The sequence below is a fragment of the Linepithema humile genome, chromosome 2, assembly GCF_040581485.1.
Source record: "Linepithema humile isolate Giens D197 chromosome 2, Lhum_UNIL_v1.0, whole genome shotgun sequence".
Taxonomy (NCBI): domain Eukaryota; kingdom Metazoa; phylum Arthropoda; class Insecta; order Hymenoptera; family Formicidae; genus Linepithema; species Linepithema humile.
This window is the reverse complement of record NC_090129.1, coordinates 9659889-9679897: the sequence shown is the minus strand read 5'-3', so window position 1 is coordinate 9679897 and position 20009 is coordinate 9659889. Positions and strand designations below refer to the sequence as shown.

Below are 20009 nucleotides of genomic sequence, written 5' to 3'. Positions count from 1 at the left end.
ACACAACGTGGCGAAGATGCACTTTTAAATCATTTATTTTGTAGGTTGAGTTTAACTTTTATATAATGATGTTCGCAAAACAAATACTGCTTCGTAACTGACAAAGTAAGTAGATGCCATAAGAAGAACCGATTTTTCAGAAGAAATAATAAACTCCTTATTTATAACGGCACTTATTTATGAATCAACCCAATATTTTCCAATCAAAGAAAATCGTAATGTTTTAAGTGACAGAATATTTTTCATCGCACGAATTTATGTTCGGCGATGATTGAAAATGTTTATATGATTCTGTAGATTTACACAGCAGATGTTTTGTAGATTTTCGAATGTTTGTAAATTTTGCTGACGCCACATGTAGTGAATCGAGAAAGATCTAATCGCTATCGAATTTTATCGATACTGAATGTTGTGCTGTATTTCAAACGCTACGCCAACTTTATCAATGCCTTGCTGGAGGGTTGTCGCATCGGATGATCGGCGCTTCCTCGTTATCGAGCTTCCCTCGATCGCGCTATCCGCGTTCAACGCACTCGACGTAGAGGAGCGGCCCCGTCGTCCAGCCAATCACGTGGTGCGGCATTTCAAAACGAATGCTCGCCGGTCGGTCGGCCGCGTCGCACTACGCCGCGCGCAGCTCAGTCACGCTCATGCGATCGCGACGTTCGTTTCGTCGTGCTATCCGCCGCGTGCTCGTCCGCCAGCTCGCCTCCACGCGTCACTCCTGCTTTACGAGGTTAGGCGCGCGGCGGTCATGAACCGCGTTTTGTCCAGTGCGCGCGAAGACGTTCGACGCAGCGAGAGTGTTTGGTCCAGAACGGTACGTGGAGCATGCGCGACCCGACTGCACCAGTGGTCGCCGCCCGTCTCCGGATTCTGCAAGATTCTTCCCTCTGCACGGCGGAAAGGAGATTCTTGCATCGCGCGCGATGCGTCTCGACTCGGCGACGTTTCGTATCGCGAATGCCCGAACGTCGTTGACGTTCGCGACGGACATTCCGGCGCGAACGAAAGCGCGATCCCGTCGAACTCGATTGCGAATCTCGATCACCCGGCGCGCCTAGGTTAGGTTGCTCCGGAACATCAGGAAGGAAGTTGGCCGAGCCGATCGAATCCGCTCTTCTCTCCCGCGCGTTGCAGTGTACGTGCGTTGAGAATAAATTGACCCGTTGAGGGACCCGCACCGCGTGTTCGCTACGCTCATGTTATCGGAAATGGAATGCAGTAGAATGTCACGCAGTTGTTGACAAAGTCCAAAGAAATTGATGTGATCGTATATACAAGCAGGAAAGGCGGTAGAAAAAACTGTCGCCACGAGCAGTGATTCGTAAGATTTTATTCGTACATTAGTTTCCAGATTTTTGCCAATTTCTATGATCGATGATTTGCAAGTTTTTATATGCAATGCAATTTATTTTTAAGTTGTTACAATACTTTTTCATGCTATAATTTTTTAAACAATTTAGAGACCATTTTACGTCCTGAAAAGATTTACACTTTTAATTTTGTTATTAAAAAAAATTATTTTCACGCGAGCTTGCAGAGTTTGAAATAATTTAAATTGTTATACGCGAGAAATCTGAGTCTTGTATCATTTCCATGCGCATTGCGATGCACGGAAGATGGAGTTAATTGCAGGATAATGACCTTCGCGATAGACTCCGAAAATACGACGGTTTCTCACTCGCGGACCGCGATGCTGTTCTCCGCAAAGTAGTGCTATTTCTATCCTCTCATTCTCGCGTGGCGCTACGAAAGAGCGGCCTTGAAAGTCTCGGAAGGGTGACCCAACCCTACCCCGAACAACCCGTTTCTTTCGAGAGAAATGCATTCGTGCGGAAACCCGATTAACTCGGAAACGTGCTTTTCGATTTTTTTTTCTCGGTCGGTTATTAATAGAATACAATTGATTCACTCGCGTAAAGCACCGGCTAGATGTTAGATAGCATTCCGCTCGCATCAGCGACCACGGCGAAAAGCTGGGCATCGTTACCGTTACGTAAAAAGTTCGCTGCTCCTATCGGCCGCGATGAATAATTAATGTTACACACGTGGTTTGCGTCCGGTATTTCGTCAAATCGATCCAAGCTCTCGAAAACTCTGACCCTCATTTATTTCTAGATTTTAGTCTCCGATTTCGATAACACGGATTTATTCCGGTGCAATTAAAATTTATCCTCGGAGTTCGCATTGAACTGGAAACTTGTTCGATAGGTTTCAAATGGATCGCTCCGCATAGTTTTGACCTTGTTTTTCACGTTTAATGTTTGGATTTTTATTTGCAATCGGAGTTAGGAATTTTGCTGGATTACAATTCGGGTACAAATACTGTCTGAAAATTGGAATTTAATTGCACTCTATTCGATCAGAATTGATACGAAACGATCGCGTTATTTGATAAATGTTAATTGATATTTATTGATAAATGCAAAGTCACACTCAAAACAAGTGAAAAGATCCGACGAGCGAACGTGTGTCGAAAAAACGTCTCTTCTTGATATATGTGCTAAGTTATATATAGATGAGGTAACGCACTGGTTAACTCTGCTAACAATTGTCAGCTGAAGAGAAGCCGTGTATTTACATTCCTGTTATCATTATTGTCACGTGTAGCCACAGGAAGAGACGCTGTTGCGAGTTATTACGATGCACGTCACCAAAAATTACTCATATCTCGAAATGCGTGCACAAAGAATTAATTTCTCTTTCTATTTTGCATTTTTTATCATTAACAAGAAGATTCGTACTTGTTCGAATCGAGTGGATGCATTTATACACACATTTTTCTAATTATTTTTATTTATTTTCAGTAATCTTTATTTGTTCTTCTATTTATACATTGTGCTTATCGAAAGATTGACTGATTTATTGCACTGTTTGCTAATCTTTGCACGACTCAAATTTTTCGTTGAGCTGTTTCTCGCTCTTTATCATTGTTTGCTCGACTCGCTTTTAAGTACGCGAGATCATTATCGTCGATTCAATCGTCCGCGATCTGTGCGATTTATACGACGGTGCGCGATAAACGTATGCGTGGCATGATAACAGCCAGCTGCGGGTTCTTTGTCTCCCTGCGCATTTTTTATTAATATTCTTCCGATGCTCCACTTTAATCTTTGTATAAATACACGTTCGTTCTGCCATTTGACGCTATTTGTAGAATGTAGACGGACTATACCGTTCGAATCTATTCTTGGGGTTCTTTCTGTTGAACTCGCACACCTTACGACGTAGTGAATGAATTTTCTCCACGCATGAGTACGCATATTTGATCGTTTTTAATTTATAGCGGACGCAGAATGACTGTCGGTCTCGTCCGCATTTTTTAATCTAGTTTTCCGCATGAAAGTCTTTGTCCTGAAAAATGCAAAATCAACGCGAAGAAATCGGTAGATATTTTATACGCGGATTAAGCGGATTGCGCAATGAGATACGACGATCACGATTAACAACGTATTATCGTTCGTGATAATCGATTCGGCGATTACGGCAAATCACGCAAGATTCATTCGCGAAGTGACTCTTGCGCACTGTTACTTTTCCTTTAATCGCGCTCGCTAGTCGCAGGTGTAACTTTGATCGAGCATTCCGCCTCGAAAGCGGATTAGCTCGGTCTCTTCCCTTTGTACTTTCTCCGATTCACCGTCCCTGAATTCACACGTCGAGGTGCAGTGAAATCGTTTTGGAAACAAATCCACCACCGAAAGCAGAGAGTCATACGTGCCCGCCTCGAAGCGGCGAAAGCCGGGACGATCTAGGGCGATCGATCTCCCGGCCCGAAATTCTTGCGAAAGCAGATCGCTCGATATCGTTCGCGCGCTCGAGTATGATGCCTGTTTGTTTTCCCCTCGCAATCGTGATTTTCGGACACATCCGCTCGCCGGCTGCATAATGCCCGGAACTTTGCACTTTCACGAATCTGAAATATTGACGGGCGGGGCTCTTTTCGGTCGCGCTGTTATAATTCAACGCTTTCGAAAATAAAATTGAACAATTATTTCCGCCTGCGCGGACCTTGATACATTTTCGTGATGAATGCGATATTTCCGATTATTCTCTCGATGCTCCGTTTCGATAAGCTCGAGCTTACTTCCTTCTATGGTCACCGCAGTACCTTTCTTTTTCACCTACTTACCGCGATAGATGATATCGTTACACCGTAACGATTGCATGCATAGCACGCGAAGGCAATGGGTTATTTAATACATGAAGTTCGACTTCGCCATGCAAGTTACAACAATTTTAATGTAGGTAACTTCGCCGTTGAGTCTTTCGCGTGAGCTAGAACGCTGTTCGCTTCCTCCTCGGCCAACTTCCAAGCGATATTCGGTTTTGAAACGATGATTATTGCTATCAAACCGTGAAGAATGTTTAATTTGCTGCGACTAATTATTCCGTCGAGCAGGCATTTAATCTTATCGCGCCGCATACTTAAAAATAAATAATATTATATTTTGCGGAAAGATTTAACTTTTTTTCAACTACGGACAAATTATACGATAAAGAATTGAAAGATGTCTCGCTCGCACATAATATTTTCTAGATATTCGAATTTTATCGGTATTGATTTATGTTATAGATTTGTTGCAGCTTATTTTATATGGCTATTTGAAGGAAGTTAATAATTTCTTACGCTTTCTTCTTAGAATATATGTTTGTTTTATTTATTTATTGTGTGTCGCCGTGAAGCACAGAGCATAATTCTTTAATTTTTTATATCTCCCGGAAAGCGTGAAATAATCGAGATATTTGCGATAAAAACGTTGTTTTGCATCGTTTTCTAATTCGCAATCGAGTTAAGCGGACGATAAAAATATAAAAAATACTATGTGGGCCAGCTTAACAAAGAAAGTGCAATTTACGACGCGTGCAGGTTGGGATGGAATTCAGAGACCGGATAAGTCCTTGTGTATCGCCGCAGGATTAATGCTGCCTCCTCGAAACACGCGTGACGGGCGCTCGTGGCAACGCAGTAGCAATAATCGAACAATAAGCGGAAGTTCTTTAAACGGAGAAAAGGATTTATCGTCGAATGAGGAGACACGTGTGCCAAATTGTTAAATCACTCGATCGTCCGTGAAAAGATTCGGCCGAAAGCGGTGGCGTGAAATACGAAATCTCTCCGAACTGGAAAAGGACAATCCAAGGAATTGTGTTAGAGTGATTATCTGTGACTTTCGGTGTGAATGTTGCTTTAATACGTCGCGATAACATCGGAGCTTGCGAAATAGGTCGAGATAGCGGAATCGAGAGCGAAATTAAAATAGCGCACTCGAAGAAGTTCTTTTGAAACAACTCCGTCTTTATCTCACTGCCGATCCGAAAGAGCTTTCAATCCTCGAAATCTCGGTCGCGCCGTCAGGATCATGTCAAGGCCATGAAGAGCTCGACTCCTCTTCCTGCCAGCAACGACGCATCACCGAGTCCGCTGCATTCGCCTCTCTGCCAGCAAGATGAGGCCACCCCGTCGACTTCGAGGGAGAGAAGCATCGGTTCCGTTGTCGCTCATCGCGAATTGACCTTCGATCGCATCGCGTTGGACGTTTCCTACGCCGGGATCGGCTTCCAGGACGCTTCCGGAGCCGATCACGTCGACTCCGGCGGCACACGAGCGAGACCGAGCACCTCGGAGAATGTGACGGATCTGCCGCAATTCTGGGAGGATATCGGCGTGGTCGAATACCTCGACCGGAAGCTCGGCCCGCCCGACGAGAGCACACCGGAAGAACGCGTCGCGACGCTCCAGGAGATCCTCTCCGAGAGAACAGACATTCACGAGGGCGAAGGCAAGCTCTCGGACTTTCTTTTCCACGTGGCGCGAACCAAGCACGGCAAGATCTACATAAGGGTTATCCGGACTTTATTACTAAATAGAGGTAAACATTATTTAATTTAGATAACGTCGGCTGCGTTTTTATCACGATTTATCTGAGAGCTTTCGCGTGCCTGAATCTGTTGGTTTTTATCCACTCGATATACAGCGATCATTTTGCCGCGTATTTTCTACCATCAGTTTTTAATTTAATGTATTATGCAAAATATTTCGAGGAGTTCGCTGTCAATATGATTTTCCGCTATTTACGATTGATTTTTATTAAATTACATTTTAACGTACGAGAATTTAATGCTGCTAATTAGTTATTCCAAATAAAAAACCAATTTGCGGAATAAATCAATTATTAACACTTAATCCCGTACATTAAAATTAATTGAACATTTGTATTAATCTTTTCGCATTAAGATATCAAATCATTCTTTCGTTGAACCGATCGGTCTTCGAAGAAAGTTTCTTCGTGACACTTTTTACACACGAAGCGACGTGTGTCACGAAGTTTATTAGAATCGATCGGCGTTTTTTCTGCCGCGTCTTCTGTTTCCTGCTGCGATTCCGTTGTTTTCCGGTACGACGACTCGCACGATACGCGTAGTTCGCACGATTCGGCGTCCGCGATTTCCTCGAGTCCACCCAGTATGTCGGAGATAATTACGCAAACTGTGACGAGAAAGAAGGATAAGGACGATCGCACCGTCAGCTTGGAACTCCTCGACGATCTGTGCGGCGGCGCGCAGATCCCCTTCGATCCTGAGAGCCACGGACTCCCCGCGGATTTCCGATTAACGAAATTCAACGACTCGCGGAAAACAAGCCTGCAATCGGAGCGACAGGAGAGAGAGTCGCTGCTCGATCTTTTCCAGAGAAAAGAGGTGATTTTCTCGCGCTATGTAGAACAGAATCGAGTGGAACGAAATTGGATTTTTGCGACCCAAATAACTCGCGGCAATCGTGCCTTATTTGGACAGCGAGCTTTTGTCAATAATTGTCTCTTTCGTTAACAGAGATTTATTCGTTACAATTCGTTCTGTTTTGCACTAGGTTCGTTTAATTTTTCGTAGCTGTGACGAAAGCGCTTTGTCAAGGCAGTTGCAAAAAAATATTTACAGAGATTTATCCAATTTGATCTTTTAACTTTTTTATTATTTGCGCGATTAATTACATTCAACGAAATGTCGCGGGACTTGGTCAACTTCGAAACGGCGACTTTCCGACGAAAATTCAACGAATTGGCACACGCAGGACGAAAAGACGAGTCCTCATGCGCCGGCGTGCGTCAGCGAGGACACCCGCGTGACGAAGCTGGACGATGTGGGCGGAATGATGCTGGTGGAAGCGTTCAGCGTTGTCCCCGCGGTCGTCGACGATCCTTACGTAATGGGCAAGATCGCTTACGCCGTTGCTCTCGGCGGCGTTTACTCGCTGGGCCTCGCCAGATGCTCCAGCACCAGGATGATCCTGGCCGTTTCCGACCAAATGAAGGACGACGAGAGGAAGACGGTGCTGTCGATGACGACACGCGGTTACGCGGACGCGGCGAGGGCGGCCGACATGTCCGTCAAGGACTGCCAAGTCCTGCGAAACTCGTGGTGCCTGTTCGGCGGAACCGCCACGGCGGTGTGCCACCCCTACGAGATAGTCCAGCCAGTGGACGCGACCGTCGGTGACGTCATAGTGCTGACAAAGCCGCTCGGGACGATGGTGGCCCTCACGATATCCGATTGGATGAGGCAGCCCGAGAAGAAGAGCAGACTTGTGCTAACCATCACGGAGGAGAGCGTCGAGAAAGCTCGCTCGCGAGCTATCGACTGCATGATCAGGAGCAATCGCGTCGCCGCCATGCTCATGCGAAAGGTTTGCTATCCCGAAAGCTCGATTAATTAATATCGGATGGAGAAATTTTTGATTGATTGAAAAAAAAAAAGAAATAGAAGTGTTATTTAACGTAGGAATTTTTGTTCAAATAATATTCTCGTTGCTTTTGATTGCGAGAAAAATTTCACGGGACATTTGTGCTCCGTGGAAATGAATTTGAATCAGCCGCTAATTGGTATCTAATTATCGAATATTAATGTTTCGTTCGTGAAAGTAAAAGTCGGAAAGGAGCGGTGATTCATTAATCAAATTCTTCAAAACACAGTATAACGCTCACGCCGCGTGCGAGGTGGGGTCCTACGGTGTCCTGGGACACGCGGAGCTTCTGGCGCGACGGCAGACGAACAGCGTCGGCTTTATCATTCACAACATGCCGGTGATCGCGAGGATGTCCGCGACCTCGAAAATCACGGGGAACGCGTTGCCGTTGCTGCAAGGAGAGATGGCCGAGGTGTCGGGAGGACTGTTGGTGGTCCTGCCGCGCGAGCAAGCGGCCGCGTATTGCAAAGCCCTGGAAAAGATCGAGCGCAGGCAAGCGTGGATCGTCGGGATTGTCGAGAGTGGCGATCGCACGGCGCGGGTGATCGAGAGACCGCGGGTGATCGAGGTGCCTGCCAAGGATAACGGTGTCTCTCTATGGTGAAAACCCGGGGAGTCGCAAGACAGGAATGCTAAAAAAGTTGCCGGAAAGACGCCGCGCGGTCGCGGTCCAGCAATTTTAACGGCGCTTTATATAATTCGCACTGGTGTGTTTACGAATAGAGAATTATATCAAGATCAACACAGTGACAAGTAACTCTAAGATGAATCTTGCAGGCTGAATTGTTTCAATAAACAGTTATCTCGCTAGCATATTTAAAGCGTTTGAAGCGGTTTTTCTTAACAACGGAAATTACCGCTGATGGAGTCGTGTAAATTTAATTTCAGCCTACAAAAATGCGAGAGTCATTTTTTTTTATATTCATTCGCAATTATGGGAACACGATAATTAAGTACAAGGTCTCTTAACTCTTTAACTTCGCTCTTTAACGGAAATTAAATTTACAAAAATCATGGTTGTTTCAATCGCTGCGTATTACCGTACATATCGTGTAATTACTCGAATTGCATGTCTTAATCGCTGTGAAACTTCCACCGTTCGCAGCAACATACGTTTCTATCACGCGCCTAATAGAGACACGGCTAACAAAAGTCTCTCTTTACAGTTAATAAAGCATTAACATCGTCTTAATGCTTCGCCCTTCCGGTTCTACCCGGTCATGGGAAATTCGTGAACTCTTGCATATTTACGCACGTCTATCTTTTTATCGTTTCCCGCAATTACTTCTTACATGGCATTTTGCACGCGTATCGTGTAACGCGAGTTCCTTGACACCTGTCGCTCGGCATTTTAATCGCAATCCGTAATTCTCGCATACCAAAGATGTTGATTCACCTTCGTTGCCACTTTTTTTTTTTAAACGATTTTATCTAATTAGACTTTCAATTAGATTTTCTAATTAGAAATATTAGAAATCTTTTCTAACATAATGATACATTTTAAATAAATAATGTGGTTTTTAAGCGTCAAATAATTAATTTTAATGAATACATTGAAAGAATAATATTTTCTTCAAGTTTTATATACCGACATAAAACGTTATTAGAAAAATTATCTTCAAATTTAATTCTCGATTCTTCATTTAATTTTTTATCGTCACATCGTTTGCACTCATTAATACAAGATAATCTTTCTCGCTTATCGTCTTAGATAGAACGCGTCATAAAAATTTGCGTTGCATAAAAATAGTGGTCGAACCGGCACGTCGAGAAAAATTGTAATCTCCTGTCGACGACGAGAATCTCATTGGAAAGCCATTTGATGATGAAGCCGATAAACAAACATGTTTCCGTGGCATGTCCTCTCACCCGGTATATAAACGAGAACATGTTTTATCTCTCTCAGCCAAAGGTCAGAGCGAAACGCGCGACCTCGCCGTTGTGACCTCGAATCGTCAATGTCATATTTCGGAGCGCGCAGTGTAATAAAACGGTGCGCGCGAGATGTTTGATACGCTCGAGAGATCGATCGGAACTCGAGGAAAACGATGTCGGCCGTGAAAATGTGATTTTCATGGTGCATTTATCTCATCAGTAGTCGATGCGGGGAGGAGGAAGAAAAGGAGGAAGAGCGTTTCCTCGTACTACTTTTCAGCGCCTCCATTTATACTTGTTCTCTGCAGCAGGATGCAATTTTGCAAATTCGTTATCGCACAGCGCACGACAGGACGCGCATAATAGCCCGCGTTGTTATATATTTTAATTGGCATATAATTGTATGCTAACGTATAATGTGATTAGGTGCTCTTCGCATAGAGCACAATATATATTTTTTAAGAATATGTTTTTAATCATTAAAATGTGCCAGCAGCTGTCAATATGCGACAAATTACCGATTTTACGTTCGTGGCTTTTATTCACCAGCTTGGCAACACATGAGTGTATCGCCGCGCGTTTGCGTCAATACATTTCATCGGTTATTAAATTTATTCGCTTATTCGCGGAAAGGTCAGAACGTGACGTCGCGATGCTTTCTAAGATGTTTCTAAGCGCAGCTTCCCTTTAAACATCACCGATCGCCACGGCGTTCCTCTTCGTTTTTCCTCTCCTTATCCGCGCTCGCCGCAACAGCCCGGAAATGAATGGCATCATGCATCAATGTGACATTTACTTAATTTTCCGCGGCTTCGAGTGTTATTTGCCAAGCAACTTCCATCGATTCAATCGACAAATAGATTATTATTTGCTTTCCACTTTCGCTTGCCAACGCAGTATCGTTAAAACTAAAAATAGCAAACATTTTATACAAAATATTCTTTACTTTTTATTGTTTCGATTAACTTTGCGCATTTTCTGCGCTCCAGCAACCGTTATAAATCGTCAGAGCGCGATAAAATGTGAATATCCTGATAAAGCCTGATTAAGAAGAGCCTATTATTACACATGGCCTTATCTTTACGCAAAGTTTACGCTTGTAAAATGAAGAGTTGCGAAGCGGAGACAATCGGGTAAGGGGCGGTTTGGAGGCGGATCGTCGCGCTAATTAAGCAAAAGCATCGCGCCAAGGTCGATGGGTGTGCAAGCGCCCGGGGTTGCAAGCGCCTTTCTTTATAGTTGGCGGGGTTGCGCGCGCCGCCGGCTGGCCGTTCCCATTCCGCGTGCGTTCCGCCCGTTCGGCCGTTCCTATTCCACCACGTTCCGCGTCCGCGGCGCACACGGTTTAAGATGGCGCATTGATCCTGGGTCGCGTGACGTCTCGTCGCTTGCGATCTCGTGCCGCGCAAATCGCAGGTGTCGCCCGATCGCGTTGTGTAATCAACACGGTGTCGTCGCGTTGCGTCGAACGAAGGAAAGAAAGAAAGAAAGAAAAAAAAAAATAATACAGAACTGGGGACGATGCGCTCGCGTCTCGATATCTCGAAGTCACACGCGACAGTGCTAAGGTGAACCCCTTCGAAAAGTGACGTCGCACTCCGCCGCTGCCGGCTTCGCCTTCATTCCGGACTCGCCTCCACGGCGGAAAATAACGCGTTGAATGGTAAATATCTCCATGACAGCATGTATGTACGTCGTCGTCGGCATGACTCATAATCATCGGGCGGTGGGCCCCGGCGAGAGCCCGATTGGCTGTGTCGCTACGAAAAAGTCCGTCGCGACCAGACGTTTGTTCGTGTCTCTCTCCCTCTTTTTTCTTGCTGTCATTTTCCGTCTCTCTCCCTCATCGGGTAGCATCGCGATTATTATGACGCGCGCGCGCTGTCTAGACGATTTAATGGATCGTCGTTTTGCAACAGACTTTTTGGTCTTTTTTTTTTTTTTCGTCGAAAGTATTCTTGTGAAACAAAATTTCAACTTTCCTCGGTGGAGAAATGCGCATTTGCGGTGTGTGAACGATACGTTCTTGTATTACTTAAACATGACATTTCTATAAATAGTTCTCAGCATTTGCGAGTGTAACTGATTTATAGGCTATAGTTTTATTCGATTTCTGTGTCATTTATTTTATGTTATTTAAACACGGGAATATTTTTATATAAGACTTTCAATGACCATGTAACTGAATTACTTATGTGTTTTATTCGATATATGTTTGCCAGAGTGCGACAAAAATTACATGGCAACTTTATGCTGGATCTAAGTAGTTTTACATAATCTGACAGCAGCTAATATTACTGTCATAGGAGACTCAATATAATGTGATACTAACTCGTAACGAGTTTGCGTAATGCTGATAAAATGGTTTCGTATTAACATCTTACGAACGTTAAACGCGTTTGTGTTGCCTTTCGCTTACGTTTGCAAGGTCTGATCTGTGACCTCAGGTTCAATGTATCATGCTATATTAAGCATTGTTGTTAATCGATTTATTGATTTCACTTATATTTGAATCCATTGTGACAGATTACTCAAGTTACATCCGCTGAATAGACTGGAAGAATAGAAACTAATAGATGTGATTAAAATGATTATAACAGAAATTTATTTTTCAAACGTTTCGCTTTTTTACATTTTACTGGAAAACAAGCGAGTATAGCAAGCAATATAGGCGAAAACCGCATATTGAGGTTTCTTGTACATTGCAAGCCGCATCAAAGAAATGGGACACGTGACAACGAGTGACATAGATAACAAAAGCGCAGGTTGCGTAATCTATATTTTGCAACGGATAATTTGCATTCGTGTTGCAAAAAGCAGGAAACTCGAAATGATACTAAATGACACTGATAATCAAAAGTTTTATGATACTTTTCTGCTATTTTTCTCAAACGTACGCGTAATTTGTCATGAAAAATTACGTGTATGTGATTTGAAAACTCTAAATAATATGTGTAAAAAAATTAATAATTTTCTAGAAATACGAGAAAATATACAAGAATATAAAGAATTGATTCTTATTATGTAATAGACGTGTTAGACAATCGTATCGTACAAAATCATTTCCTTCGATGTGATTATACCATCTGTGCTATATGATTTTTTTATAGTATGCAAAATTTTGTACATTCTCAATTATCCTCTGCGGATTCTTATGCAAGCGCGAGACCGAAGAAAATCAATAATCACCTGCTCATCCTCGCCACAGGTGCTGTGCAAGCTTAACGCAGCAACAATTCGTTTTTTAACTCTGAAAAAATTCAATTTTGCAGTTGTTTTTTTGTTGGTGCCGTTGATCATATTACTTTCAATTATTTATATAATTATTTTTATTTCAACAGATTATTTGGAAAAAAGTTACGATAGAAATTAAATATTAAATAAATATAAAACGTGAAATAAAATTGCAATATTTTTTATCACATATTGCTGATAAAATAACATGTAAAATTCAACTTATGAAATTTTGAATTCTAAAAATAAAAATACAATATATTTCTGCAAAGTTGTTATCGTTGTATTTAGTTAGTTGAGAATAATTTAAATATAAAACCGGAGGGATTAAAATTATTACGCAAGCAAAATTATTATACGCACAATACGAGAGAGAAAGCGTACACAGGAAATGATAACAAAAGACTCTTATCGATCGTACTTGGCAACTGAAAGTCACAGGCGACACGGATGTTAATACGATTTCCGTCAGAATGTGCATTTCACAGGTTATATTTATTAATAATTTATGCAATCTAAAAAAAAATTGGCTCCACTTTTATCACAATTACCCACGTTTTAAAATTGTTTTTCAATCAAGTAAGAATGTTTTTAATAGGACAGCACACGCAACGTGTAATTAGAAAACCATTTTTTTTATAAAACTGTCTACGTACTGTAATCAATTTCTCGCCCGACCGAGTGCGGACGTATCGAACGGCGATCAATTTTTTCCCTCCGATCGTCTTTTTCGCACCGCCCGAGCGCGTATCATTGTATAACCGCGGGAGCGCGTCGGCATGAAAGACTATTTACGACAGCTCTTGGTCCCGGAACCGGTCTACGGACCTCGCGTATACCCTGGAGGAGGACAACGCGGCCCGCGAGGAAAGGACGCCGACGCCGGGCGTCGTGGAGCCGGAGGATTCCGGCCGCGAGCACGACGATCCGCAGGAGGATGATCCTTACGAATACGACGACGACATCAGGCCGCCGACAACGTCCGGCGAGCACGTCCGCGACGTTGACTCCGACGAGGACGAGGAGTGCCTGTCTCTGTTCGAGGCGGCGAATTATCTTGTCTCGGGTTCCTCGGTGCCAACTACGAAAGTCAGCGCGCCCTGCTGGGGATGCAAGGGCTGCGCCGTCGAGGGCTTGCCGTTGTTCCTCCTCGGCTCGCCAGCGGAGGCGTCCCGCACGTGCACCTCCTGTCAGTAATCCGCTTTGTTGTCCTCGTCAGTCGATGTGCCGTCCGCGTTCGCGCTGCGTCAGAATTAATGCACTAAAGCCGATTTCGCTGTCGTGTAATTAAGTTATCAATCACTGTCGATGTCGCGGCAAATATCTGATTATAGCAGAAATTATTACTGACAGAAATTATCCGTTATGGACCAGCGCTCGCCTTTTCATCTTTTATCTCGTTTTGTTTTATACGGAAAGATGAAATTATGAGTTCTCGATTTTTTTTTTGTCAATTGCAAAAGATATTTTTACAGAAGCGAAAGCGCAGGTTTAATAAACCCGTGTCGTTGAAGACAGATGTCTCTTCTCGAGCTAGTCGATTTTTTTTAGCGCTATTAGTGGATTTATTGCGATATAAAATATCATTTATATGCGTAATGTTAAAACAAACAAGTAATTTGACAACAAATCCATTAAGAGCTCGGAAAAGTCGACTGGCTCGAGAAGAGATATTTGTCGATTTTAATTTCTACGACACGGATTTATCGATCTCTCGGCACTGCATTGATGGATGATACTTTGCATTGCCTCGTGACATCACGTTTTTTGCCACGTGACGAGATACGTTTTTGCAATTTCACTTGTAAATCGAGGTGTAATGTTTACGTCGTGCATTTGCAAAATATTTAATGATTCAATATCTCTGACGCAGTGTGGACGTTTCTAAGTGACACTCTCGTCATCTGTTTGTTCGACTTCTTTTTTACGTTGTAAACATCGTGTTCACTCTTCGCTTTCAGCTTCATTATCGCCTGATCACTCGCTTTTGAAAACGTGGAGTTTAGCTAGGACGGCATGATCGAAATTTACACGGCTTAAACTCGAGCGCAAATTGTTCAGTGCACGCACATTAGATAAGATATATTAATCGATAGTAAATAATGACTTTTTTGCGATAAAATTAGATAAGATATGTTGAAGCTACTTACGTGATATGTTTAATTACCACTGTTTTTTTGAATGTCACTGCGTAGTTTGTTCTTTTAAATGCCCTTTCAAAATATTTTTCATCACGCACAAATGTTTCGCCGCTATGCACTATTCGCTTAACAACGTGCTTTCAAAACTTATTTTCAATTTATAACACAAACTTAGCGCTTATTTCATTTAGTACTCAAAAAGATTAATGTCTTGCAAAAAAGTTTATACTTGTTTTCATTAACTCGATACTGTCTTCTTTTTCTACGAGTGTTATGTAATAAATGCAAATCTTTCCGGATACGATTAATCTTATCTTTTTATGTGAATGGTTTAACGTATGCAAAACACGATTTGCGTGCATCTTTGCGATTTAATAGCACGGTGGAGGGGACTTATCTGCATTCCCATCGTACCAGATCGACGAGTCCGCGTGGCTTTTGTGAATGAAAAAAGAGTTGGGACCGGTTTTAAAGCCCCGTACAGAACAACCGGCATTACAACGACACGAATTCCAGGCTGCACCCTGACGTTCGATCGGCACACATGAAATATTTATCTGAAGCCGCATTAAAATAAGCGGATTTTAATCAGGGGGGAAATAAATCTTATTTTTAACAAGATCTTTGTTCGACGGATGATTGATTAATTTTCTACCTCGCCAATACGTAAGGATGCGATAAATTGTCAAAAAATGTGAGTTAATCAAGAGGGATGCAGATTAATGTGATTTAAATCTGCGACAAATATACATCGTGCGGAAAGATACAGTTAAAGTTTTGAATGAAATAATGGAAGTGGATATTTGTTATTAGATTTCGTTTTTCAGGTAGATTTAGTGAAATAATGGTTGCGTTCAACCGTATCTGTTATCAAGGATAGCAAGCAACGCGTAAAATTCTGCAGCCTTTCGATCAGCAAATTGGCGGCATTTCAACTCCACGGTAGTTTTTGATTGCATTGTTTCTCCTAAAAGTGCATTTGCCGCTTGAAAATCGTCGAAAACGAACTGCGAACGATATATTTTCATTCTGTGACAAAATTACTACGAGGTCACTGACAACTTCATAAACTTTTTCCTCATAAATTTTAACTTCATACATTTTATCTACTTACGTGGAAAAACGCTTCTCCATCAAAGGGAATACGCGAAGGGAGCAGCACGACGCTATAAATTACGGAAACGCTCAAAGAAAGGAAAATGCGTGATCTGAATTGTACAAAGGCTTTTGCTCGCCTCACGAAGAAGAAGTCGGAATTAATCAAAAGACTATTTGAATAAGAAAAAAAAAACAGAGGAATATTTTAGAATAATTTCTTCTTCCATGAAAATTTCATCGCAGAAAAAAATGCGCAAACTGACATTAAAGCTTCGAAGTAAGTCCTTAAAATTCCAAGCAAGGAAGAGTTTTACATTTTTACCGCATGCTATTTTCGCGACACTCGGCGCATTTTTGATTCCTGCATCGCGCTTCGATCGATAGGGAAATCTTCGGCACTCGCGTGTCGAGGAATCCGCGGCGCTTTCTGAAAATTCACTTATCGATCATCGCGGTCAATTGACCGTGAAGGTGTCCGTTAACATAATTCACTCGCGAAGACGTCCTCGTCACGAAGACGACGACGAAGAGCAATTCGAAATGCAGTGGTGGGCATCGAAGCGCGTATCTCTCGTTGGAACTGAAAGTGTGGCCCATTACAGTCATTTAGTCTCGCTTGTTCAATATATTATTACGGCAACCAGTCATAAATCCCTTCGGTAGAAAAAAAAAGAGTCGCTCTTAAACCAATTACGTAATGCAGACATCCGTGAAGTGTCTTGGTCCAAATTTTTACAATAATTTTATATTACTTCTCGTTACGTCATTTTTTATTCGACGTGCAAAACTCGCGTAGGATTGACTTTGGGAAGAGAGTTTTGGAATTCAGTTCCAGCCGCACGCGCGATTTTCGAGGGCGAGAGAGCGCGCGTCTGCGCTTTCGGACGATCGGCCGGCGCGACTAGTCGATCGATATAAAAGGGACGCAAAGGGGCTCAACTGCATGACTCTCTCGTAGAGCAGAAGTGTCATTTTATCTTCACGCTTTCCTGTTCTTTATCGTTCTCGTGTGCCGCCGCCCTCGTTAGAGTCGCATCCTTCGACGCAGAACATGCGATCGTGTGCGCCCACGCGATTTTCCTCGCACGCGCGGAACAGAGCGATCTGTTGCTCGTCATCCGACGCTCTTTTTGTGAAAACTCCGAGAATAGAACGAGCATTACACTTAGCCGGGTTAATTTGGAGGAAAACGTAAGTGAAAACGTCGTGAAAATGTCACGTGCAGAAAAACCGTAACTGGAATCCTTTTCTACGAGTCCAGCGGGGGACTTTTTTAAAGTTTGAAACTTCCACGATATCGCAGACAATGCTGGCACCTACTTTCGGCGTGCTCACGTTGCGAGATTGCGATTTCTTGAAGAACACGCCTGAATCTTTAAACTTGTTGAACTCGGATAATAAATAATGTATCAGAGTAGATATATTATTCACACCTCTTCAAATATTCCAAACATTGATTCTTTAAATTACATTTAACAAATCTTGACAAGATATTGCCGAAGGAAAACATGATTTTAAAAAACACAAGGCGATTTGCATCCGCGTAACAAACAATTAATATTTTCGAAAATAAAGAAACAAAAGCAAATTCTACATACACGCGAGCGTCTTGTGACTTGAAATGATCCTCGCGTTTATTTGTGCAGAAAAATAAAGCTGAAATTTTTCTCACTACATCTCGCTGATGCCGCGATGTCGACTTTGCACCGGAGAGTCTCCGCACTCCGGACCTGGCGATATATTTTTCTTGCCTTGGTTAATAAAGATTAATTAATCCTATTAAAGAAGATTAAACAACAAGTTCGAGGAATAAATATGCGAACGGGATTTGCGCTTTACTTGCTCACAATAGAATTACCCGCCTGTTTTAGACCGTTAGCCGCCGACTTGGGAGATTATAAATAGCGGAAAATCGATTACTGGTAATGAGATAGCATGCGTTAAGATCTAATGCGTTATTACTACTAGGCTTGCTTCTGTAAGGAACGATGCTTCCCGATAACGTATCCCATTTCACGTTGCGAAGCAAGCGAATTCAGACCGGCATGGTTTTTCCGCGAGCTTAATTCGACGCTGTAAGCGAACAATTCTGGCGCGAATGAAGATAAAGATATTCCACATGCAACGGGACTCGAACTCACTGAAATTGTACCGGCTTCAATCGCCATCGCACTGTATCGTCGACACTCAAATAGATCGTTTGTGAAAACGTCGTTCAACGAAAGAAATGTGATACTGCAAGATATATCGACTACGCGACACGAGCTACAGAGATCTACATTTGTATCGCGCGCGCTGTGAACACAAATTAAACGAAACTAATGTATTTGTGCGGCGCAAACGCTGAAAATGCGTTGTCTCTCAAACCGAATGATATATTTTTAATAAATGAGATGAAGATTAAAGAATGAGAAAAGGCTGGCTGAGCCAGCAATTGTCTGAGCAATTGTGTGAATCGCAAGTCGAAAGACTGCACAACAGTTTTCACTGTACTTCTTTGAGTGAGATGGAAATAGAATAGAAAATGATCAAGCATTGCTTATTTACGATCTATATGTAAGACTTCGGCCTCTCTGCTGTATTGTGTTATATTTGCCTTCTTTATGTATTCCGATTGTAAATGAACAGTCTTGAAAATGATTTATCATTCTGTTGCAGTCTTATGTAGCAACCGGGTGAGCCAAATGACCAAGACCTATAATGACATAGAGGCAGTTACAAGGCTTCTAGAGGAGGTAAGCTTAAGCAGAGAGCACGAGCTGGTAGAAACTAAGTCCGCGCGACGCGTATCGTGTCGTTAGAACTTTACAACCTGTTCCTTGTCTAACGAGAGACATCGATAACAATAGTGACGAATCGATTAATGGTGACCATTTAAATGATAATTGAACCAATTACATAATTGAATACTCGACTAATTTATCTAGAATTTGATTGAAAAATCATTAATATATTCTGAATTATTTTCAAGCTCCAATAATTTAAAGATATTATTAAAACTTTTTAGACGTTACTTTTCCGGAAGTACACTAATAAAAATATTGCTACGTAATGGAACATTTAATAAACTGAAAAGTAACTCGACAAATTCGCAGCAATTGTATAATGTATAAGAAATCTGCGGCTGTAATAATAATGACAGCTAAATGGCTAATGACAGCTACGTTTTTCCTCGACAGAAAGAGAAAGACTTGGAGCTGACAGCGCGCATCGGCAAGGAACTGCTGGCACATAATCAGAAACTCGAGACAACGGTGAACGCGCTAGAAGCTGAGCTGAAGGAGGCGAACGAGAAGATCACCCAGTTGAACCATGAAGTGTTGAAGAAGACCGAGCTGATACAGATACTAACGAACGATGTGGACGAGTCTAGCTCGGAGGCTGGAACTCCCACCGGCCTTTGCGGCATCAATTTGGACGTGCTGCAAAGGAAGGTCACCAGCCTCGAGGAGGAGAACAAGCAGCTGCGCAACGAGTTCGTCAAGCTGGTATGCGATACCGACGACACCGAAGAGCAGGAGGCACGCCTCGTGAAAGACATTGCCGCGCAATTAGGTATGCGCTTATTTATTTTTATATGTAAATTGTAATAGTGGATGTCAACACTTTTTGAGGACCAAATTTGCGTTCTTGTGATCAATTTACGTTCTAGCAAAATAGTAAATTTCTAATGTAATATGTCTGTATGGTCGAAAATCTCAATATTTCACGTGTATGACAAAGTATTCTGGGAACAGCGCCAAGTTTGCGAGCAAAACGCATCGGTCCTTAATGTGTTAAGTAGCGTGTTAGTCGAGCTTCGGTAAAATTATATAATTTGAATGCTAAGTAGAAGTTTTGATAAATATGAACGTATATAGAATATAATTAAGATAAATTTTCGTGTAAATGTGGAATGCTGTAAATATAATTCT

At 42.4% G+C, this 20009-nt stretch overlaps 2 protein-coding genes across 7 annotated transcripts in view; both read left to right on the top strand.

Moving 5' to 3' along the window:
• Window positions 1-20009, top strand: part of milt (trafficking kinesin-binding protein milt) — a 39164-nt gene that overhangs the window by 13807 nt on the left and 5348 nt on the right. For 3 of the 6 annotated variants that reach the window (XM_067349059.1, XM_067349062.1, XM_067349063.1), the window contains 2 exons: window positions 18754-18830; window positions 19275-19650. In XM_067349059.1, coding sequence (XP_067205160.1) covers window positions 18754-18830; window positions 19275-19650 — 453 coding nt within the window. Of the gene's footprint in view, window positions 1-639; window positions 821-4838; window positions 5877-13663; window positions 14046-18753; window positions 18831-19274; window positions 19651-20009 lie in introns of those variants that run through there. The other 3 variants (XM_067349060.1, XM_067349061.1, XM_067349064.1) reach the window with 3 other exon arrangements.
• On the top strand, window positions 5883-11127 carry LOC136997781 (inactive selenide, water dikinase-like protein). Its single transcript, XM_067349070.1, has 3 exons — window positions 5883-6705; window positions 7076-7687; window positions 7974-11127. The coding sequence occupies exons 1-3, from the start codon at window positions 6472-6474 to the stop codon at window positions 8349-8351; spliced, it is 1224 nt and encodes a 407-aa protein (XP_067205171.1). The 5' UTR covers window positions 5883-6471; the 3' UTR covers window positions 8352-11127.

Bases quoted from the DNA above. Each gene is read 5' to 3' on its own strand.
- LOC136997781 (XM_067349070.1), top strand. From the start codon at position 6,472: ATGTCGGAGATAATTACGCAAACTGTGACGAGAAAGAAGGATAAGGAC. The intron at 6,706-7,075 runs GTGATTTTCTCG...TGGCACACGCAG, and splicing joins ATCTTTTCCAGAGAAAAGAG to GACGAAAAGACGAGTCCTCA. The intron at 7,688-7,973 runs GTTTGCTATCCC...TTCAAAACACAG, and splicing joins CCGCCATGCTCATGCGAAAG to TATAACGCTCACGCCGCGTG.